This window comes from Oncorhynchus kisutch, linkage group LG5 (assembly GCF_002021735.2).
Source record: "Oncorhynchus kisutch isolate 150728-3 linkage group LG5, Okis_V2, whole genome shotgun sequence".
Lineage (NCBI taxonomy): Eukaryota > Metazoa > Chordata > Actinopteri > Salmoniformes > Salmonidae > Oncorhynchus > Oncorhynchus kisutch.
Window position 1 is genome coordinate 26693745 of NC_034178.2, and position 24762 is coordinate 26718506.

General features: G+C 40.9%; 2 protein-coding genes across 2 annotated transcripts; one reads left to right on the forward strand and one right to left on the reverse strand.

Annotated features, from left to right (window-relative positions):
* Positions 1–6367: 6367 nt before the first annotated feature.
* Positions 6368–8021, reverse strand: LOC109890819 (40S ribosomal protein S23). Its single transcript, XM_020482865.2, has 4 exons — positions 7915–8021; positions 7207–7366; positions 6904–7024; positions 6368–6556 (listed from the first exon to the last, which is right to left on the reverse strand). The coding sequence occupies exons 1-4, from the start codon at positions 7916–7918 to the stop codon at positions 6410–6412; spliced, it is 432 nt and encodes a 143-aa protein (XP_020338454.1). The 5' UTR covers positions 7919–8021; the 3' UTR covers positions 6368–6409.
* A 6854-nt stretch (positions 8022–14875) lies between these two features.
* LOC109890818 (V-type proton ATPase subunit S1-like protein) lies at positions 14876–24762 on the forward strand. The gene is made up of 7 exons (XM_020482863.2): positions 14876–15052; positions 21355–21395; positions 21635–21723; positions 22605–22846; positions 22972–23022; positions 23275–23518; positions 24003–24762. The coding sequence occupies exons 1-7, from the start codon at positions 14952–14954 to the stop codon at positions 24264–24266; spliced, it is 1032 nt and encodes a 343-aa protein (XP_020338452.1). The 5' UTR covers positions 14876–14951; the 3' UTR covers positions 24267–24762.

Here is a 24762-nt window from a genome sequence, read left to right on the forward strand (position 1 = left end):
TGTGGCGGGCCGGTCGGTCGATTTCGGTCATGAGTCGCCACTTCTATTTATAACTCCCCTGCTATAAATACATGGGCCTGGTTTCCCGATAGTGATGGAACTTAGGCTTACCAGTGTTTTAACATGCTTCTTTCCTACAATCTCCGAAGATGTAACATACCTTTCCCAAAACATGCAGAGACAATTAACGGTCGCTAAGTGCATCTTTTGAGCATGTGTCGATACTGATAGGATCTAAAGAAAGGAAGTGCTGCTCTTCAATCAGCTTTCTCCTTACTAGGGAAGTCCAGAGAGGACATATGAATAATTTAAAAAACTATTCCCTCATTACTTTGAGATCACGATCGCAACATAAAAGTTTTATTGAGATCACGAGAATAACAAAAGTACCATGCATCATTCATTTATACAATAATTTTTATTTTATTTTTTATTTAACCTTTTATTTCAAATCAAATTTATTTATATAGCCCTTCGTACATCAGCTGATATCTCAAAGTGCTGTACAGAAACCCAGCCTAAAACCCCAAACAGCAAGCAATGCAGGTGTAGAAGTACGGTGGCTAGGAAAAACTCCCTAGAAAGGCCAAAACCTAGGAAGAAACCTAGAGAGGAACCAGGCTATGTGGGGTGGCCAGTCCTCTTCTGGCTGTGCCGGGTGGAGATTATAACAGAACATGGCCAAGATGTTCAAATGTTCATAAATGACCAGCATGGTCCAATAATAATAAGGCAGAACAGTTGAAACTGGAGCAGCAGCACGGCCAGGTGGACTGGGGACAGCAAGGAGTCATCATGTCAGGTAGTCCTGAGGCATGGTCCTAGGGCTCAGGTCCTCCGAGAGAAAGAAAGAGAGAAAGAGATAATTAGAGAGAGCACACTTAAATTCACACAGGACACCGAATAGGACAGGAGAAGTACTCCAGATATAACAAACTGACCCTAGCCCCCCGACACATAAACTACTGCAGCATAAATACTGGAGGCTGAGACAGGAGGGGTCAGGAGACACTGTGGCCCCATCTGAGGACACCCCCGGACAGGGCCAAACAGGAAGGATATAACCCCACCCACTTTGCCAAAGCACAGCCCCCACACCACTTGAGGGATATCTTCAACCACCAACTTACCATCCTGAGACAAGGCAGAGTATAGCCCACAAAGATCTCCGCCACTGCACAACCCAAGGGGGGGGCTCCAACCCAGACAGGATGATCACATCAGTGACTCAACCCACTCAGGTGACGCACCCCTCCCAGGGACGGTATGAGAGAGCCCCAGTAAGCCAGTGACTCAGCCCCTGTAATAGGGTTAGAGGCAGAGAATCCCAGTGGAAAGAGGGGAACCGGCCAGGCAGAGACAGCAAGGGCAGTTCGTTGCTCCAGAGCCTTTCCGTTCACCTTCCCACTCCTGGGCCAGACTACACTCAATCATATGACCCACTGAAGAGATGAGTCTTCAGTAAAGACTTAAAGGTTGAGACCGAGTTTGCATCTCTGACATGGGTAGGCAGACCGTTCCATAAAAATGGAGCTCTATAGGAGAAAGCCCTGCCTCCAGCTGTTTGCTTAGAAATTCTAGGGACAATTAGGAGGCCTGCGTCTTGTGACCGTAGCGTACGTGTAGGTATGTACGGCAGGACCAAATCAGAGAGAGAGGTAGGAGCAAGCCCATGTAATGCTTTGTAGGTTAGCAGTAAAACCTTGAAATCAGCCCTTGCTTTGACAGGAAGCCAGTGTAGGGAGGCTAGCACTGGAGTAATATTATCAAATTTTTTGGTTCTAGTCAGGATTCTAGCAGCCGTATTTAGCACTAACTGAAGTTTATTTCGTGCTTTATCTGGGTAGCCGGAAAGGAGAGCATTGCAGTAGTCTAACCTAGAAGTGACAAAAGCATAGATTAATTTTTCTGCATCATTTTTGGACAGAAAGTTTCTGATTTTTGCAATGTTACGTAGATGGAAAAAAGCTGTCCTTGAAATGGTCTTGATATGTTCTTCAAAAGAGTGATCAGGGTCCAGAGTAACGCCGAGGTCCTTCACAGTTTTATTTGAGACGACTGTACAACCATTAACCCGGACGACGTATTCCGCCCTATGGGACTCCCAATCACAGCCAGTTGTGATACAGCCTGGAATCAAACCAGGGTCTGCAGTGACGCCTCTAGCACTGAGATACAGTGCCTTAGACCGCTGCGCCACTCGGGAGCCCTAAAATAACCACCTACCTCATCAAGGAGCCATTCGTTAATCACTATGCTCTCATGGGCCATTTAAGCCCTGAACATGCACTGTCTCCCAGGCTGCCTGCCATACCCAAGACCACAGCCAATCACATGCAAGGAACAACACAGTAAGTTGGCAAGTCTTATGAGCTAGCTAGTTAGCTACTTAGTCTTACTAGATTATTATCTATGATGGTTGTCAGCTTGCATAACTGATGTGTATAATTATAAGGGACACTTCATGTTTTGTCGATAATATTCACATTTACAATGGGTGACAGACTGATCAGTTTCAATTTCAGCCTCAGAAGCTGATAAGTCAGGAAGTTGCCTTATAGGCTCTTTCATGTGTAAGGCTCCTTGCAGACAGCCTACAATACAGCACCCTGACAAATCAGCCTCTGAAGCTGCTATTGAATCTGATCAGCCTGGCATGAATAGAGCACACCCACTCTTGATCATATACATAATGCACTGACTGCTAATCTGCCTGCAAGGTGCTTTACCTATAAAAACAGCCTACAAGGCATCATCCTGATTTATCAACCTCTTAGGCTGCTGAATCTGATCAAGCTCTGAGGCAAAATGTTTAATCTGATCAGCTTGTCGGGAATGAAGCTCACCCACTCTGTAAATATTATCCATAAAACATGACGTGTCCCTTACAATTATACACATATCAGTTATGCAAGCTAACAACCAGACGGCTAGCTCACAAGACTAGCCGATTGGCTGTGGTCTTGGGGGTGGCATACAGCCTGGGTGGAAGTTGCCTGTCAGGCATTGTTTAGGGCTTAAATGTCCCACCAGCTCTTAGCTCAAAGTATTTAGCTGGCTAACTTTCTAACGTATAAACTGATAATGAACTCCAAGCACGATGCTAGCATGAAATGTACCATATCTTAGTGTAGCAATCTATTTATATATATATTTGTCCTCTGGACTTCCATACCATTCAATATTTCCTTGATTTAAGAATTATTTTACAACTGCTGGAGATATTACTACCTATGGCCGCAAATATTGAGGCAGCTTATTATAACGCTTACCCAATGAAAATGCACGAAATCACCGATTTGGCACATCATTGCGCACATTAGGCTACATATGTTTAACCACATTTTTATACATCGCTTGCAAAGACATTGGCAACTTTGTATTTGTAGAATTTTGTTCTGAAGTTATCAGGGCCACATAAAGACAGATAAACCATGTGATTTTATGTTTAGCGGAATCCTTCTGTGTGTAAAGTGACGAGGGAGGGCAAAAAAAAAATCTAACGGCACACTTAGCTATTCTAGGAGTGGTCTGAGGCAGGCGTTAATTATTAGCTATCTCAGTGCCAACAGAAATAGTATTTGAATTCCATAATTTAACTTGTTTTTTAATTTAAAAAAAAATGAATCTAAACAAATTATCAATTTATCAAATTATCAATTTCATTGAATATTCAAGTTCAATATTTAGATATTCAGTTTCAATATGGTAGACATTGCATTCATTGTATGAGTATCAAGTTTATAAACCATAATTTAAAGTTGATCAATGTTGGATATATTCAGTTTTCAAAATTCAGATTCAAAACCAGTCAACATCCTTTGCCTGCCAGCAAGGAAAGTAGGATAACAGAATCACTGTGGTAAACAGAAACTTTGCCGGTTTCTTTATTTCTAATTCATTTATTTCAATTGACTGATTTCCTTATATGAACTGTAACTCAGTAAAATCTTTGAAATTGTTGGATGTTGAGTTTATATTTTTTAAATTCAGTATATATTCATGTGGGTCAAATTTTGTGACACTCTTCTAATGCAGCCTGTGATAATCATAGAACAGAAAGCACGTCCATGTTCCAGAGTATATTAGCTTTCAGGAATGGGGTCAATAGCTTATAGCAAAAGTGGTTCAAACACTAGAGCCAAATTCATAAGAAGAAAATAAATTGAACATGCCACATTGGCTTCAAACTGCCAGAAGCTTATGTTTACCACAGAGAGCGTTTGTTTATATCTGTTCTTCCCTAAGTTTCAAGTCTGGAAAAGTACCCGGATGTTGGTTTTGAATCTGAATTTAAAGAACTGAATTTGAAAACTGAATCTGAATGCATCTGAGATGTTTAAATATATGAAACTTTGAAATGATGGTTTGATACAAACAATGAATGCAATATCTAGCATAATGAAACCATATTCATTCAATTCAGTTTCAAATCATGAAATACAAGTTCCATTTATTAATTCCATTATTACATTTGTGCATTAAACATTCAAAAACATTAAATGCAATATCCTAATATACAAATTAAACATAAAATACAAATTGAGTAATGCCTGTCCATCATTACTCAAACACAGCATCACCCAGGGAGTGTTACTATCATCAACTGTTTCCCTATGACATTCCAGTTGTCTGGTCACAATGCTGTGGCCTGTGGAGAGGATGGATGGGCTGCTGCCCTGCACAGGCTGTGGCTGCTGGTTTCCTGTCACTATCACCCATCTCTCAACACTCACCACCTCTGAAGGGATTCAATTCAATATCATCCTCGCTGCCTCCTCTGAAGGAAGGCTGTGAAGGAGAGAACCGTAAGATCACTCTTGGCAGCAACCATGGCCTGTCTCATTGATCCTGATAACCTTACAAGAAGTATACAGCAGCCAAGTTGCACTTGAAATTATTTACACAAAATATGACAATCACATATTGAAATGTGTGTCAGTTTTTGTCCGTAATTCAATGTTACTTGGTTTGACCACTGAGAGCAGAGATTCATGCCAAAACATGGGTTTGAGTTAAAGGAATCCATGTATCTGGCAGCAACTCCACTAGGTGGCAATGTCAAATACAGTCATCAGTCTAAAAAGTACAGTACCGATTGTCATGACAGATCAAAATCATCTGACAGCACGTTCGTTGTCTGGCAAAGTACTAAAATAACTTCTTCACTTGTCATTCTAGCAGCAGACCACTAGTCTGGGTGATCCATTTGATTCAAACTGTGCATATCCTGTCTATTTTCCCAACCATGTCACTTCCCTAATCTGCAGCAAATCCTCTTCCACCCCAATACCAATTAATTTGTCATTCAGGATAACACTGCATGTCTCCTTAATGTATAATGTCCAGACAAGTCATGGCATCACGCATCAAAATGTAATCTTATGAATTATTTGGATGAAAGGAGAGAGGTTGTTACATGCAGGAACAGATGGGATTTGTATGATTGTGTAAAATGTCCTAAGATCCCCTTTACCATATTCAATGGTCTGGTCCTATGAGCTCAACAAACCTCAGTGAAAGGTTCCACCCAACGCAATATGCTCCTAACTTTAAAATCATATTTGCTATAGCACTTCACAACAAAATTAAGATCACAATCAGTTGACGGAAGGCTTTTATCCTAGCTAAAAATTGCAGAAATTATAAATGTAGACAGGTGTGGCTAAATTAGGAACTGGCAAGTTTGTACAGAAAGGGTTGAGCAAAATCAAAAAGGCATCTGGCTCATCAAACACAAACGCACAATAGGTAAATTGGCAGCCGTCTGTGGCAGCCATGCCTGAATTCGACGACTGCACGGCATGAATCAAAATGAGACTGCACATCAAATTACCTGAGGGGATACATGACAACTTGACTGAGTATAAAATGCATCTGTTCTATGAACAACCAAGAAACCAAACGATGTCAAACCATTACAATCCCTCCTGACAAGCTATAAATAAAACTTCCAATGGAGCATAAGTATAGCAGCAAATGCCTGAACCCACACAAAGCAATCGGGCATGATCCGAAGTTAAACATACGAGCCAAGAGAAACGCTTTCTAACAACCTAAATCCTAAAACCATTAACTTGTTGTTCTTCAAATGAAAATAGTTTTCCATCAACTTGGGACATGTACAAGTGAATCCGAGAAGCCACTCAAACAAAACTGGTACAAGGATGGGCATCCAAGTCCTCTGGGGACAGTGTAACAGCCAGTTCTTTCAAGTGCACAAGTGGTATGTATCCCAGGTCTAAAGAAGACACAGATTCGGAAAAAATACAAAAAACACCATTACATACAGCCCTCAGGATCAGTTACCCATCTCTGCAACTAAAATATGTATATGGGGGAAAACAAAAAGCACAACAAACCGACAAATTGTGAAAACATAATTTATTGATTTCACAGTAAGAACTGTTTAAGATCTGGGTCTCTCCTTCTTGCCTTTGTAAAGGGCCAGCAGGGAGACGTTAGCCACTTTGACCACCTTGAAACGGACACCGGGGATATCACCGACGGCATGTCCCTTACGACCGAATCCTGCCACCAGAACCTCGTCGTTTTCCTGAAAGACCAAAGGAAACAAACTAAATACACAGGACAACAACAGACAACACGCACCAGTCAACTTTGAATATCAAAATGATTGTCCCTGAACACGTGCATATTCTTAGATTACTTATGGGGAGTCTTACAATTATCCACTATAATGACATCAGGCAGAGTATAAGATACTGGTTTATATGGCTACCCAACTATGTCCGTCAGATCCTAAAATATCTGTCAAGTTAGCTAATGTTCTAGGAATTCATCAATCTCTTCTTATTCTGAGGCAATCCACAACATCCTAGAAATAGTTACCGGTACACTGTTCTTTGGTAAGATGAATGCAATGTTGGGTTTGACTCTTACCTCAATGAAATTCAAGCAACCATCATTTGGGACAAAGGCAGTGATCTTCTTGCCATTCTTGATGAGTTGGACCCTGACACACTTCCTAATGGCAGAGTTGGGCTGCTTAGCTTCAACACCTCTGTAAGAATTGGGGAGAGGAGTATGACACTTCGCACTGACAGTATATGAAAGATGGCATCCAGTGCACTGTACATAGTTGATCATACAGCATTCACATAGCTTTCACTGGATTAAAGTTTGCATGGTTATTAGTGAACACTCATTAGGGGCGTTGTGATGTAACGTTAGCTAACTACTTACACTTTCTCAAGTACGATTCCCTTAGCGTGGGAAGCGCCTCCGAAGGGGTTAGCCTTCAGGGCAGTGCCGAGATGGGCCTTCTTGTACTGTTTATCATGCCATCTCTGTTCACGACGATGGTTACGCAGCTTCCTGGCTGTACGCAGACCGCGACACTTTCCTGGGGAAATAGAACGGTAAACTTAAAATCATGGCGTGAACTAAGTCGACTAACAAAACATAGGTCGATACATACCTACAAATGGAGTCTAGAGAACCTGACTAACGTTGGCTAGAATATACAACCAGTTACAGTAGCTTATTAACGCATATGACTACGGTTAAGTGCGGACAATCTAGCAGCTAACAATTTAGCTAGTTCATTGCTAAATATTTTCGCCAATTAGTCAAATGGATGCAGTTCGCTGCTAAACACTTGTTTTTCTATCACTTTGTAACTAGCCAGCAGGCTTCGTAAATGCTTGGTGACTGAAACGTAAGGCAGAGAGGGGAAGTGCTTGCCGAACCCCATGCCATGCTACTGGCCCTCTCCACGTTGCGAAACTCGCGCTATTTGTCCGTAAAATTTAGAAAATATGCCTACAAATAACAGCCCGTTTTTCCACAATTATACTGGAAGTTGGTAAGAGGACATCCTTATTCCATATCAATGTAAGGAATATGACTATATATTGTAATCGTTCCGTTAAAAAGGGAAAATTATCGTACCCATGTTTGCAGATTACGAGCCCAGGCTAGAAAGGAAGAATCCCAGACTCCTCCGCGGCAATGTCCCTTCTCAGGACCCCAGAGGTGGGTAATAAAGTGCCTGTTTTGAGCTAGTTCTTTTTCAAAATACAATTTAAATATAGCTCCATTTTAAGCAACCCGTTTTAAAATACACAATTTAAGGAAATATCACATGTATACTATATGAATAGCTATGTTTGATTAAGTAAGTGTAATAAGGAGGTGGTGTTTTAAATGCCTGATTTAAAGTGCAGTCAAACAAGTCTGAAAATGGACAGGGCGTTAGTTCCTTAATTCATTAATGCTGAGAGCCAAGCAGAGAGTCATCAGGTCCAAAACTACTGGATTGATAAACCATCCTTTCTGTCTCTGCTTGGTCGGCTCCCCACTCTCAACTGGAATTTCATACCGCTGACTCGATTACGGGTGCTGAGTGCATGGCTTGTTGCACTCAGGGGTGGGTTTGGACGGAGCCACATTGTCTCTCGATCTCCCTGTCCCAGTCTCCAGTGTTTATACTACAGTAGTGTTTATTTGCCATGGGGCCATGGTCAGCTTGTCTCATCTGGTGTACTGGGTTTTATCTGTTTTATCGGCATGCTCCCACTAACCCCCTTCTTTTGTATTTTTCTACGACGTGCCTGGCCCATACTGTACATTCCACCTCACCCTCTTCCTCTCCTCCTATGTCCTCTCCTGTCTTATGCCTAGTCCTGGACAAATAAATTATTTTACATTTATATTGAGCATGCTTTTTTTGTCCAGGACTAGGTGTAATCTGAGTCCGGGAAACCAGCCCATACTGTAGACAATGAGATTATTCCAGAATGCTATCAAAATAAAGATTGTTTTGTAATTGTATTTATTATGGATCCCCTTGGCAGCAGCTACTCTTCCTGGGGTCCAGCAAAATTAAGTCAGTTAAACAATTTAAAAATAACAAAAACATTGTTTAACTGACTTAATTTTGCTGGAACCCAGGAAGAGTAGATGCTGCCAAGGGGATCCATAAAAAAAGCATGCTCAATATAAATATAAAATAATTTATAACATTCACAACATATTTCACAACGCATTAAGTGTGTGGACTCAGGTCACTACTCCACCACCACATATCTACAATGCAAAATATAATATATCTAGGCACCGCATCTCAGTGCTTGAGGCATCACTACAGACACCCTGGTTCGAATCCAGGCTGTATCACAACCGGCCGTGATTGGGAGTCCCATAGGGTGGCGCACTATTGGCCCAGCGTCGTCCGGGTTTGGCCGGACGACGCCAAACCCGGACGACGTTGTAAATAAGAATTTGTTCTTAACTGACTTGCCTTGTTAAATCATTGTTTTGTTTTTAAAACATGTTGCAGTCATTTCAGTCGCTGTAGTAGCTGACGTGTTTTGTGTTGAGTTATCCACATACATAGACATACTGGCTTTACACAAAGCCAGTGGCATGTCGTTAGTAAAGTTTGAAAAAAGTAAGGGGCCTAGACAGCTGCCCTGGGGAATTCCTGATTCTACCTTGATTATGTTGGAGAGGCTTCCATTAAAGAACACCCTCTGTGTTCTGTTAGACAGGTAACTCTTAATCTATGATTATCTATGGGACATTTAACATTTCCATTCTACAATATGACCTCTGACAAAGAAAATGTACTCATTGTGGTGTGGTTTGTCTCTCACAGAACAGAAGGCTTAGGAGAAAAACACAAGAACCCAGATGCTGGGAACAAGATCAATTGGAGTTAACACACACACACACATCTAAAAATACACAACACATCCTAACATACAAAACACCACACAAAATAATGGTGAAAAAACAAAAACTAACAACAAAGCAGATAAAACAAATATAGGACTATAGACTAACCAATCAAACAAGGGTTAGGGTTGTATCAGCCATTATCATAATACTTACGCCTATCCAAACATATCTACAAGTGCATAAGGGTTAGGTCTAACTTATCCATCTACAGACACACTTTTTTACTTTTTCAGGAGAAGAGAAAGGAGATTAAAAAAATTGAGGGGAGTGGAAAGGAAGGGGGGGGGGTTGAGGAGACAAAAGAGAGGAGGGGAGAGGAGACACTAGAGAGAAGAGAAAAAGGGGAGAGGATGGGGTGGAGAGACTTCTACTTTATATTAGGAGAGCAATGTTTCCGGTCTTTTTAAGAGTTCCAGTTATTTTTATTTTATTTATTTTTTTAAGGAAAAAAATATATAAATGAAATCTAAGCAGCCATATTCTCTCTCATGCCACATTCTCATTGCTAACATTATAGTTATTGCTATTCCATTACTTCAGTTCCATTGCTTTAGTTTCTGTAGTCTGATGGCTAGTTAGTATATGAAATGAAAGATATAAAGATGTCCATTCTTCCCCATCAGGGACTGGTAGAGATGGGACACCAGGTGGGTGCAATAAGAAAAACAGCAAGTACTCAGAACCTCCATACACGGACCTCTAGCCACTGAGTTCCATGAGGGAAATATTACTAGCTGATAACACAATTCATATTTGTATTTACATCAAGTAATGTAGTGCTCAGTAGAAAGTATATTAGCAAATTGTAGCTAGCTTGTCCCCAATGGAGAATAATGTTTTGTGCAAACTGGGTGTTGGAAAAGAATGCATTTGTATCTTATTTTCCCCAAAATTTCAGCACACACGTCTTCCAACATATGTCAGGTAGTAATATACTACTCACACACTTTGTTTGTATTGCATATTTGAAATACTATTTACCTGAATTCCTTACCATACCACTAAATTTGTCACTATTGAAACAGTGAAAAAGTTGCAATAAAGGTAGAAATTACCCTTCATGCACAGAAATGATCATTTTGATTAACCTTCTATTACAGATACATTTTAGAAAAACTATTTGCATACCAAATTAACAAAACAGTAAAGACATGACCCTTAACCTGATTTTCAAAACCTTAACATTTTATTTGGAGAAGTACAGTGGCTATTCACCCCCCCTTGGCATTTTCCTATTTTGTTGCCTTACAACCTCAAATTAAAATGTATTTTTGGGCGGTTTGTATCATTTGATTTACACAACATGCCTACCACTTTGAAGATAAAAAATATTTTTAATTGTCAAACAAACAAGAAATAAGACAAACTTGAGCGTGAATAACGATTCACTCCCCCAAAGTCAATACTTTGCAGAGCCACCTTTTGCAGCATTTACAGCTGCAAGTCTCTTGGGGTATGTCTCTATAAGCTTGGAAGATCTAGCCGCTAAGATTTTTGCCCATTCTTCAATGTAAAACTGCTCCAGCACCTTCAAGTTGGATGGGTTCCGCTGGTGTACAGCAATCTTTACATCATATCACAGATTCTCAATTGGATTGAGGTCTGGGCTTTGACTAGGCCATTCCAAGACATTTAAATGTTTCCCCACTCGAGTGTTGCTTTAGCAGTATGCATAGGGTCATCGTCCTGCTGGAAGGTGAATCCCCGTCCCAGTCTCAAATCTCTGGAAGACTGAAACAGGTTTCCCTCAAGAATTCCCCTGTATGTAGCGCCTTCCATCATTCCTTCAATTCTGACCAGTTTCCCAGTCCCTGCCGATTAAAAACATCCCCACAGCATGATGCTGCCACCACCATGCTTCACTGTGTGGATGATGTTCTCGCGGTGATGAGAGGTGTTGGGTTTGCGACAGACATAGTTTTTTCCTTGATGGCCAAAAAGCAACATTTTAGTCTCTGACCAGAGTACCTTCTTCCATATGTTTGGGGAGTCTCCCACATGCCTTTTGGCAAACACAAAAAGCCCAATTCCGTGGAGTGTACGGCTGAAAGTGGTCCTATGGACAGATACTCCAATCTCCGCTGTGGAGCTTTGCAGCTCCTTCAGGGTTATCTTTGGTCTCTTTGTTGACTCTCTGATTAATGCCATCCTTGCCTGGTCCGTGAGTTTTGGTGGGCAACCCTCTCTAGGCAGATTTGTTGTGGTGCCATATTCTTTCCATTTTGTAATAATGGATTTAATGGTGCTCAATGGGATGTTCAAAGTTTCAGATATTTTTTTATAACCCAACCCTGATCTGTCCTTCTCCACAACTTTGTCCCTGACCTGTTTGGAGAGCTCCTTGGTCTTCATTGTGCTGCTTGCTTGGTGGTTCCCCTTGCTTAGTGGTGTTGCAGACTCTGGGGCCTTTCAGAACAGGTATACTGAGATAATGCGACAGATCATGTGACACTTAGATTGCACGCAGGTGGACTTTATTTAACAAATTATGTGACTTCTGAAGGAAATTGGTTGCACCAGATCTTATTTAGGGGCTTCATATCAAAGGGGGTGCATACATATGCACCACCTTTCTGTTAAAAAAACTAAACTTTTGTAATATATTAATATAACAATATGTTTGTTATTTACTTGTATTAAAATGATCACATTTCAGGTATGACCCAGAGGCAGACAGTGTCGAAGAAACAAAAGTTTATTTTTAATACTGGGGCAGGCAAATGACAGGTCAAAGGCAGGCAGGGGTCAGTAATCTAGAGAAGGTGCAAAGGGTCCAGAACGGCAGGCAGTCTCAGGGTCAGTGCAGGAAGGGGTCAATAATTCAATGAGGTGGAAAGGTATAGAACAGCAGGCAGGAGCAAGAAACAGAAAGGAGCAGGGGAACAAACGCTGGTAGGTCTCACGAACAAAACGAAATGGCAAGAGACAAACAGAGAACACAGGTATAAATACACAGGGGATAATATAAGATGGGCGACACCTGGAGGGGGGTGGAGACAAGCACAAAGACAGGTGAAGCAGATCAGGGTGTGAGAGAAATAAAACATATCATGATGTAAAAACATTTTTGGAGGCTTGATTGCTTTTTTAAATAGTTTTTTGGGGGTGGGACTGCAATTTGCACCACTTCTGTAGAATCACAAGAAGTACCAGTACCGTATAATTTTGTAGGAATACTAGGTATTTGAGGTAAGTATGTACATAAAGTCAGGGATAAAATGACTAGACATCAGTATAGATAATAATAAGAGTAAAGTAAAGAACAGATTAGCAGCAGCATATGATGAGTCGGTATGCGTGTGTGTTGTGTATATGTGTGTGGGGATTTTGTGTGAGAGTATCAGTGTAGTATATGTGAGTGAGTGTAGTATTGTGAGTGTGCATAGAGTTAGTGCAAGATAGGGTCAATGCAGATGTTACTGATTGTAACAGAGAGGAAAAGTCCAAACAATCTTGGGTGAAGATGATTGGGTGAAATCCCAAACCTCTACCACAGATGATCATAATATTAGCCTCTACTGCAACTAGTAACATGTTCTTCACCACTGGTGAAGTAAATGAGGTGCTTTTAAAATAGGTTTTTAGCAGTAGCCTAGATGACAGTGGCTCATGCCTGTCCCAGTCTACTGGACCGCCCATCACTAGACTAATTTGATAAGACAAGCTCTAAAAGCCGTCTTGCTTTATTAGTGGTCTAATTAAAAACACTACAGAGCTACATAATTCAAGGAGTCATAGGCTTGATGTCAGTAAACCCAATGGGATGTACATTATTTGCGGTAAGCAGCAGCAGGCACTATAATTAAACCTCTTAACTTATGTTAAATTGACAGGTGCCACCACCCCTTAATGTTTTTCAAATGACACATATCATGAGCATTTGCTATTATATTGGACAAAAATATAAATACAACATGCAACAATTTTAACGATTTTGCTGAGTTACAGTTCATATAAGGAAAACAGTCCATTTAAATAAATTTGTTAGGCCCTAATTCATGGATTTCACATGACTGGGCTGGGGCCCACCCACAGGAAAGCCAGGCCCAGCCAATCAGAATGATATTTTTTTTATTACAGACAGAAATACTCATCAGTTTCATCAGCTGTCTGGGTGGCTGGTCTCACGTGGTCAGGCCGGTTGGACGTACTGTCAAATTTACTAAAACCACGTTGGAGGCGGCTTATGGTAGAGAAATTACCATACATACTGTGGACATTCCTGCAATGAGCATGCCAATTTCAGTCTCCCTCAAAACTTGAGACATTTGTGGCATTGTGTTGTGTGACAAAACTTTATATTTTATAATGGCCTATTATTGTCCCCAGCACAATGTGCACTGGTGTAATGATCATTCTGTTTAATCAGCTTCTTGATATGCCACACCTGCCAGGTGGATGGATTATCTTGGAGAAATGCTTACTAGCAGGGATGTAAACATATTTGTGAACAAAATTTGAGAGAAATACGCCTTTTGTGCTTATGGAACATTTCTGGGATCTTTTATTTCAGCTTATGAAACATGGGACCAACCCTTCACATGTTATGTTTATATTTTTGTTCAGTTTACAGTATATTAGGATGCTTTTGCACAATTTTATTCTTATATCACTATTTTGATTATTAGAATATGAAACAATTCCATTGTTGTTGTTTTTTAGCCCACTTTTCAATTGTAGTACAATCTCCTCATTCATAGGTTACTGATGTACAGACAGAAGGGTAGGCCAGTCTAGGAAAGAGAATAGATCCATCCAGTGTCAACTCTATGCCAATGACGAGGATGTAATTCCATTGAATGAACGTGTCTTTCGTCATATTTCATTTTCATACTGCTTCATTAACCCATGATCTCATTCTCATGCAGAGCTTTTTTTTTAATTCTTCAGATAACCCTGGTTTATACTTTAAATTAATTCCAATAGAGACAGCCTGGTATCTAGGGCATTTAATCAAGGGGGCACGTTCACTGTGGGAAAGAAACGGCAAGCATACTGACCTTGAACATTCTGAATGTTTAACAGTGTATTTATGAATCAGTTTTCTTGAGGACAGCTGCTGGGCTTTGTGTGTGAGTGTGTGTGTGTGTGTTCTGAGAGTGGGTGTGACCGTGACACATAATTACCAGTCCATCTAGATTTCTATTGGCTGCTGCCCTTGTCAATCAGTAGGCTTAGGCTTCGGCTGTTTTCGAAGCAGATTAGGAAGCAGTCATCATCAGTCGTAGTCTCATCTGGCCGGCTCCATGGCAAAACAAGACCTCTTTATGTATTTGCATTTATTTTCTGTCGTTTTTCTGCAGCTTTCTTTGTCTTTTGATCAAGTGCCTGCTGTTGTGGAGAAAAGGTAGGCATGAAAGGAGGTATTTCAACTCTAGGCTGGAGTCAGGCAGGGGGATGGATGGATGTGCAGGGGGTGGGGGGAGAATGAGGTTCTTTCATAGTGTGATTGAGATCGTGGGAATGAGGAGAAACAGACAGTTTTAAAATGCATTTGTGAATCTGCAAAAGCATTATCTATTTTTATCTGTAACAATTGTGGTAGTGATTTCCCTCTTACCTTGTGTTCTGCACTGTACTGTACTATACTGTAGTGTGCACATCTGCAATTATAATGTTCTAGGAATTTGCCAGTGAAACACAAGAGAAAATCCATTGGTGTTGCTCTGAAGGCATCAGTTTACAGGGCAAATCCATATATGCACTACAAAAATAGGCAGGAATGAAAGCTGTTACATCAGGGATGAGATGGAGTCATATTCTGTATGCTCACATGCTATATATCGCAGAGCCATCCTTCCTCTGAGAATTACACTATTTGAGTGCAGATCCATATATGCTAGATTGAGTATTTCTATTCTATTCAGCTCTTGCACTGCTGTCAATCTAGTAATCAAAATGTAAAAATAAATAATATAACAACAGACATTTTGTCATTTCTGTAACATCTATTTTTATGAGTTTTACTGAATATATATATATATATATTAAATACAATATGTTAACTATGATGTTAACTACAGATTTGTTACTTCAGTTACTTCGTTTATTTGTTTGTAGTGTTTCATTGGACATCAATTCATTGATTTTGGTTATTTTGATCGACAATGTCATTGCAGTTTATGTTATTTCAGTAGCATGGATATAGTATCCCATGAATTGCGTTTTATATAACTTCAATGAATACAGTAGGGAGCCATATTTGGACTGAAAGATGAGATGTCAGATTGCCAGGTAGATGACTCCAGTAGATGCCTGGTGCCTTGATGTACTACCTTCTGACCCCTGCTTACTTTTTAATCATATTGCTTTGACATGTGGCATGTGGTCATGACCCTGACACTTACCTCAGCTACTGCACAGGCTACAATAGCCCCCTGTCAACATGTCCTGACATTTCCGGCAGTATTGTGGGAATGTACTGCCCCCCAAAAATTCCACATCATATTCTTAGTAATATTTCTATTCAGCTGCCTAGGCTACAACCAACTGTGAACCTCTCCTTAATAGACAGCAGGGGCTTCTGATGCTTTCTACAGGAGAGCAGTGTGATATTGTGATTAAATCAGGCGATGAATACACAGAATACAGTAAACAAAGTCAACTGATGATCCAAGAGGTGAGGATCATTCCAATTGCAACAATGAAGAAACATCAACGAAACAATTTCAGCCTCATTTCACTTGTCACAGTGTCTGTCTTTTGTGTATTTAGTGTGGACAATACTACTTAACATTTTAACATATGTATCTTTAACTAAAAAAGACAAAGATTCGTTCCCCTCCTTGTTTACCAAAGTAATTATTCGCAGCCCTGTGTCCCAGCACCTGTAATACATATGTGCTTTGGGCTCATCTGTTAGTGAATATCTGACTTAATAAATTTAAAAAACGAATGTGTAATTGGCAACATATTGCCTCAAGGGCATTAGGCTATTTAGCCCGTCTGCATTCGCGCCTGCACAGATGGGACTTTGTGGCAACATGTAGGGCAGTACGGGCTTTAGTCTTAGAGCAGATTTGATTTAGCTAGGCATGAGCGTGCTGAGCTGAGCACAGGGGGCAGTCTAAAAGCAGCGCGTCCACCGCAATATTCCCTCTTACCCTCAGAATACATGACATGACAGGCATTGTGAAGTGAAAGAGAGAGATGACCAACGGATCATATTGATTATATAATGGCTGGTCCATAACATGCTCAGGTGCAGCCAGTCAGTGATGGCAGCAGGGCAGAGAACAGAGTGGATTTGTAAGCTGCTGATAGGGTGGGGTTGGGATAGAGGGAGGAGAAGGGAGGAGGATTTTGCTATCCACTCTTGATCATCACAATTGGTTCAGTCGTTTGAATTAAAGCTCAATTTTTGCTTGGTTTAGGGATTTTGGTGAGGACGTGTGGGTCTATGTAGCAAATTCAGTTTGACACTTGTGTTCAGATAAATTATTACTCATTGTTTTGTCACTTTTTATTATGTAAGAATGGCATCTGCTGGCAAACAAGAACACAGAGCACTCCCTCCTCGTCAACTCCCAAATGTCTTGTTACATCACTGAGCAAGCCCAACACAGATACACCCACAGATGGGATTTCAATAACAAATGTCAGAGAATTACACTTTTACACTGAGGTACACTGAATATGATCTATTCCTGTTATAGATAATAATACATTATTTAACAGTAGTATATGACTGCCTGTAATAGTATTAAACAAATCACCACAAACAACGCAGTAACATAGTGCCTTATTACAGGGTCAAGCCAAATGTTGCCCTCATGCTTTTAATAATAAACATATCAGATAAGGGATTATGATTCATGCAGAATATAAGCACAGTGTATGACTACAGATGCTCACCACCCACTGCTCAGATAGACCAGTAGTGCGCCAATGGAGAAATCTACTGGGTACCCGAAGACGAAAGCTGTAGAAAAAGTGCTTTGCACATTAAATTACTGAAATTTGCATTGATATTAAAGTGCATAGACACATCAAATGTCTGCCATTCATGGTTAGGGTCAATTCCATTTTAATTCAGGAACCTAACTGAAATTCCAATGTACCTAACTGAGAAGCAATGAAGAAGAATGGAATTGGAATTTCAGTTTACTGCCTGAGGACCACAACCCTGCTGCCTGCCAGTCCTCGGTAGCCGCCTCAGATCTGGTGGGCAGTCTGCTAGCTACACTAAACCCCCTGAGCCCTAATAAGGATACCATGGTCTGGCTGCTAGCCCCCCTAAGTCCCAGTAAGGACACCATGGTCTGGGAGGATTAATCGAGCAGAACCTTAATCAGGTTTTAGCGTTTCCCCAAAGCTCATTTAATCTGGCATTATGGCAGTGATTAGATGCTTAAACAGTTAGTCACAGGATAATCTCTTGCACTGTTGAGGAAAACACAATAAGAGCAAACTAGGCCAAATACATTATTAGGGAAAGTGTTGTCTCTTTTTTAGCCACGTCCAAATTTCTAAAACACTATTATACATTTTGTTTTCCATGTAGAAGGTACCATCTCACAATGTCCGCTTGGCCAACCAATGGTTCCAGTGTTGTTGTTTTTTAAATACAGTACCACTCAAAAGTTTAGACACACCTATTCCTTCGAAGGTTTTTCTTTATTTTTACTATTTTCTATATTGTAGATTAATAATGAAGACATCACAACTATGATATAACACATATGGAATCATGTAGTTACCAGAAAAACAAAACAAAATAGATTTTATATTTGAGATTCTTCAAAGTAGTCACCCTTTGCCTTGATGACAGCTTTGCACACTCTTGGCATTCTCTCAACCAGCTTCATGAGGTAGTCACCTGGAATGCCTTTCAATTAACAGGTGTGCCTTGTTAAAAGTTAATTTGTGCAATTTCCTTCCTTCTTAATGTGTTTGAGCCAATCAGTTGTGTTGTGACAAAGTAAGAGTGGTATATAGAAGATAGCCCTATTTGATAAAAGACCAAGTCCATATTATGGCAAGAACAGCTCAAATAAGCAAAGCGAAACCACAGTCCATCATTACTTTAAGACATGAAGGTCAGTCAATCCAGAACATTTCAAGAACTTTGAAAGTTTCTTCAAGTGCAGTCGCAAAAACCATCAAGCGCTATGATGAAACTGGTTCTCATGAGGACCTTCACAGGAAAAGAAGACCCAGAGTTGCTTCTGCTGCAGAAGATAAGTTTATTAGAATTACTAGCCTTGTAAATTGCAGCCCAAATAAAGGCTTCACAGAGTTCAAGTAACAGAAACACCTCAACATCAACTGTTCAGAGGAGACTGCATGAATCAGGCCTTCATGGTCGAATTGCTGCAAAGAAACCACTACTAAAGAATGCCAATAAGATGAAGAGACTTGTTTGGGCCAAGAAACATGAGAAATGGACATTAGAGCGGTATCTGTCCTTTGGTCTGATGAATCCAAATTTGAGATTTTTGGTTCCAACAGCCGTGTCTTTGTGAGAAGCAGAGTAGGTGAATGGATGATCTTCGCATGTGTGGTTCTCACCGTGAAGCATGGAGGAGGAGGTGTGATGTGTGGGGGTGCTTTGCTGGTGACACTGTCAGTGATTTATTTAGTAGTCAAGGCACACTTAACCAGTACAGCTACCACAGCATTCTGATGGTTGGGATGAGTTGGACAACAGAGTGAAGGAAAAGCAGCCAACAAGTGCTCATCATATGTGGGAACTACTTCAAGATTGTTAGAAAAGCATTCCAGGTGAAGCTGGTTGAGAGAATGTCAAGAGTGTGCAAAGCTGTCATCAAGGCAAAGGGTGGCTACTTTGAAGAATGTAAAATATATGTTTCGATTTGTTTAACACTTTTTTGGTTACTACATGATCCATATGTGTTATTTTATAGTTTTGATGTCTTCACTATTATTATACAATCTAAAAAAATTGTAAAAATAAAGAAAAGCCCTTGAATGAGTAGGTGTGTCCAAACTTTTTAAAACATTTTTTTACCCCCCCTTTCTCCCCAAATTCATGGTATCAAATTGTTAGTAGTTACTGTCTTGTCTCATTGCTGCAACTCCCGTACGGACTCAGGAGAGGCGAAGGTCGAGAGACATGCGTCCTCCAAAACACAACCCAACCAAGCCACACTGCTTCTTAACACAGCGTGCATCCAACCCGGAAGCCAGCCGCACCAATGTGTCGGAGGAAACACCGTATGCCTAGCGACCTGGTCAGCGTGCACTGCGCCCGCCCCGCCACAGGAGTCGCTAGTGCGCGATGAGACAAGGATATCCCTGACGGCCAAACCCTCCCTATCCTGGACGACGCTAGGCCAATTGTGCGCCGCCCCATGGGCCTCCCGGTCACGGCGTGTCCAAACCTTTGACTGGTACTGTATATATACACAGTGGCAAGAAAAGTATGTGAACCTTTTGGAAATATCTGGATTTCTGCATAAATTGGTCATAAAATTTTATCTGATCTTCATCTAGGTCAAAACAATAGACAAACACAGTCTGCTTAAACTAATAACACACAAACAATTATACATTTTCATGTCTTTATTGAACACACCATGTAAATATTCACAGTCCAGGGTGAGAAAAGTATGTCTTTTGGGTCGTTGTCCTGTTGAATCACCCAAATTCTGTTGAGCTTCAATTGGCGGACAGATAGCCTAACATTCTCCTGCAAAATGTCTTGATAAACTTGGGAATTCATTTTTCCGTCGATGATAGCAAGCTGTCCAGGCCCTGAGGCAGCAAAGCAGCCCCAAACCCTGATGCTCCCTCCACCATACTTTACAGTTGGGATGAGGTTTTGACGTTGGTGTGCTGTACCTTTTTTTCTCCACACATCATGTTGTGCGTTCCTTCTAAACAACTAAACTGTAGTTTAATCTGTCCACAGAATATTTTGCCAGTAGCGCTGTGGAAAATCCAGGTGCACTTTTGCAAACTTCAAAGATGCAGCATTGTTTTTTTTGGACAGCAGTGGCTTCTTCCTTGGTGTCCTCCCATGAACACCATTCTTGTTTAGTGTTTTACGTATCGTAGACTCGTCAACAGAGATGTTAGCATGTCCCAGAGATATCTTTAACTGACACTCTAGGATTCTTCTTAACCTCAGTGAGCATTCAGTGCTCTTGCAGTCATCTTTGCAGGACGGCCACTCCTATGGAGAGTAGCAACAGTGCTGAACTTTCTCCATTTATAGACAATTCGTCTTACTGTGGACTGATGAACACCAAGGCTTTTAGAAATACTTATGTAACCCTTTCCAGCTTTATGCAAGTCAACAATCCTTAATCTTAGGTCTTCTGAGAACTCTTTTGTTCAAGGCATGGTTCACATCAGGCAATGCTTCTTGTGAATAGCAAACTCAAATTTTGTGAGTGTTTTTATAGGGCAAGGCAGCTCTAACCAACAATCACCAATTTAAACAGAAATCCAGGTGATTCCAAAGGGTTCACATACCCTTTCTTACCACTGTATGTAATAAACTGTATCAAACCCGATGCTGGAAATGGATTTGATTGTATATAGTATACGCCTGATATTCATCCTACCATTATCCCTATATCTCCTGTCCTAGTAATCATATAAGCGAGATTTACGTTGATGTCCTGTAGCCAGTACCTTACAGCCTACCATCTGAAATAATGATTTATTGTCTTATATTTACAGTTTAGGGGGACCCACATCCCAAGGTATCAGGGTTCAAAACAGTGAGTTATTTTCCCTTATTGTCAATTGATTTATGTGAACTTTTTAATTCTATTTTGAGATGCGTATTAAAAGAAAACACACTAAATTCACTGGTAACACTTCACTTCACGTTGCTCGTGTACCTGTGTAGTAGTAACACTGCAATAACTCCCGTAGCAACGCTGTATTAACGTTGCTAATACAGCAGTCATCTTCTTTTTAAAATGAATTGTATTTCTCTCTCTCTCCTTGTATACAGATGGATTGGCTTCCCAGAGCCACAGTGCTGCTTCCGATGGGGACAGTTCTTTACTTGTGGTGGAGCACCCTCTCAGAAGAGTGCTGCAGGTACTATGTCCCAATTATCTTTCCTCATTCTCAAAGTGTGCACTTGTTCACTTCACTTCACTGACCCTGAAAGGAAATGACTGGTAGAAGAAATATGGTGGAAACTCCCACTAGCCCATGCCTCCATCAATCCAATGCTTTCATATTTACGCAAAGCATAGTGAACGAGGGCACACTTCAGCGTAATGGAGAAATACACTGAGTATACAAAACATTAAGAATACCTGCTCTTTCCATGACACAGACTGACCAAGTGAATACAGGTGGAAGCTATGATCCCTTATTGTCACTTGTTAAATCCACTTCAATCCGTGTAGATGAAGAGAAGGAGACAGGTTAAATCATTATTTTTTCAGCATTGAGACAATTTAGACATGGATTGTGTATATGTACCATTCAGATTGTGAATGGGCAAGACGAAAGATTTGCTACTCAATATTTGGAAGGTGTTCCGAATGTTTGGTATACTCAGTGTAGACTACTGTGTGCGAGACTACACCAGACAGAAGTTTTTAGTTATCGAAAAGGACCTTGTACATTGAGAATAGGTTTTATTCCCAGCCATTTGATATTAATCCCAGACAGAAGGCATAATCTCAGTGAGGTAAACCATTAGATATATTGTCATCAAGGAAATGAATAAACAGATTAGATTATTCCTAACAACAGCACCCTTACGCAACGTCTTATTGGTCAATGAACGCCCGCTGCAGCACCCACAATGAGATGAAAAGCAATCTGTAATAGTACTTCAGATTACTGTTGGTTGTCAATCAATGAGCCACCATCTTATCTATTTCTTTCTCCCCTTCTCCTTCTCTTCTTTTCCCTCTCTCCCTCTTTCAACCCATCCTGTTTCATCCTCTCTTTCCCGCCATCAGCTTTATGGGTGGCAGCTGGACTCCCCACACAGAACCAAAAGGAGGCTACTGCAGACATCGAGCACTCTTCCTTACTCTCCTCTGAGCGTGGTTTACAATGGAAAAACATGTATCCTGTTTAGGGCCAGGAAGATTGCTATAAGGTTCAGGAACAGCACTTCAGTGGATCTCACAGAGAAGGCATTCGGCCCCGACGCACCGGTTGACACCAAAGGCTCTATGTGCAGCAAAGATAAAGCTACGTAAGTCTGCTTAGCGGCTGTAGATATTCCTGCTGCAGTTCAAGGTACATGACTCTTCCTCGCTCTCCTGACATTTTGAAGGATGATGTAATGACAGTGCTATTGAATTTGTTTTTCCCCAACAGGCTTATTCTACGATTTGGAGATGTGGAGGACTTGAGAGGACTTGCCATAAGGTTTACTTCTTCATTCATTTTTACAGCCAATTTTAGGCTTGAAAGACCAGTATAAAAATGATAGATTGGCCCAGGGTTTTCCTGGCAGGTCACATGTTGGTCTGAAGTATATCGTGTGTGTTACAGTTTGGTTGTGATACTTGATATTTATATATTCTGTGTACTGTACACTAACTGTGTCTCTCTTGACAAGAGCATCTGCTAAATGACTCAAATGTAAATGTATAATCAATGTATGAACTCTTCCGACAGGCTACAGATGTCCAACACATTCTATGAGTCGGCAGGGCAGAACTGGTTTACTCTGGACAGCGTACACATCCACTACAACTGGACCCACGAGGCTACGTTCAATGCCAGCGACGTGTACGCTCCTAGTACCTACTCCTACCACTGTCAACACGTCAGCAGTCTGCAGAAGTACGACACGCTGCTTGTACCAAGCTCCATCACAGACAACTCCGCAAACTGGCACATCACATTCACCGACTTCCAGGTTGGCATGCATTGTTTTTGCGGGAAGGCAACATTTTATGGCAGGAGGGGAGTGATGTTTTGGTAGAGGAGCACGTTCTAATGGTTCTGTCGGAACCTCTGTAGCTACTCCCGTTGAAATGTAATGGATAACTTGTACTGTTTGTTAAAACCATGATTTGTGAAAATTGCTGTAAAATAATAATGAATGATTGGTAAACAGGACTCCAACTTGTGTGTGGCTTTACTTAACTCTCCATAATACAGGACAGTTTCTAGTCATACCGCCATTGTTATACCATTACACTACATTGTTAATGTATTGTATTTAATTGTGTTTGTGTATGAACCCAGAAATATTCATGTTTATTTTTTTAAAGAGTTACTTAATATAGAAATCCACAAGAATAGTTTCGATGTAATAACCTTTATGTGTTATGTATGTAATCTTTGCCTTGTTTACTTTACTTGAACATCTCACCTTTATATTTCTCTTTGCCTGACAGTTACAATCGTTCAACGTGCTGTCCAACAAGTTTGCCTCAGCCAGCGACTGCGCTACGTTCTTCACTCCGGCAATCCTCATGGGTCTGATCACCTCCCTCATCCTCCTCCTGGTCCTGGCATACGCTCTGCACATGGTGGTGCACCTCAAACACATCGACACCTACGAAGAGCACAAGACTACTGTCTACTTCCCTCGCAGCTCAGAGACTGCAGAATGCACCGATGCCACCGGCTCCACCGCCACTGAGAAAAACAGCTTGTAGGACTCTGTTTCCCAGGATCCACCTCAGTCTCCACCACTAGGAGTATAGACCGTTTCTGTAGTTGTCAGAGAGTGACTGTGCAGGGGCTCCGACTGAGACCCCTGATGCCTGGCAGACGGACTGATTGACTGACTCAACTCTAGATATAAAGCAACCTCCCATACTGAAGGACATGGTCATGTTGCCTGGACTTGATATGGTCGTCCACTCTGGCATTGCTGGACTCAGGCAGTGGTTGTCCAAGCCCGGTAGATCCAATACTTCTCGGCTCAGCATCATCTGGTGGATTTGGAAACAACTTTGGAGGACACTAATCCTGAGACATTAACCACTTATCTGGCATTGCAAGTGAAAAATAAATTAATAATTATGTACTCTTGAATGAAATTCAAACTGATAAAAGCACAAAAAACAATTGATTTAGTTCCTTGTCAGTACTATAAATTCTGGTATATTGGATAAAGAAGTTTCATTTGAATATCCATACCCTAAACGG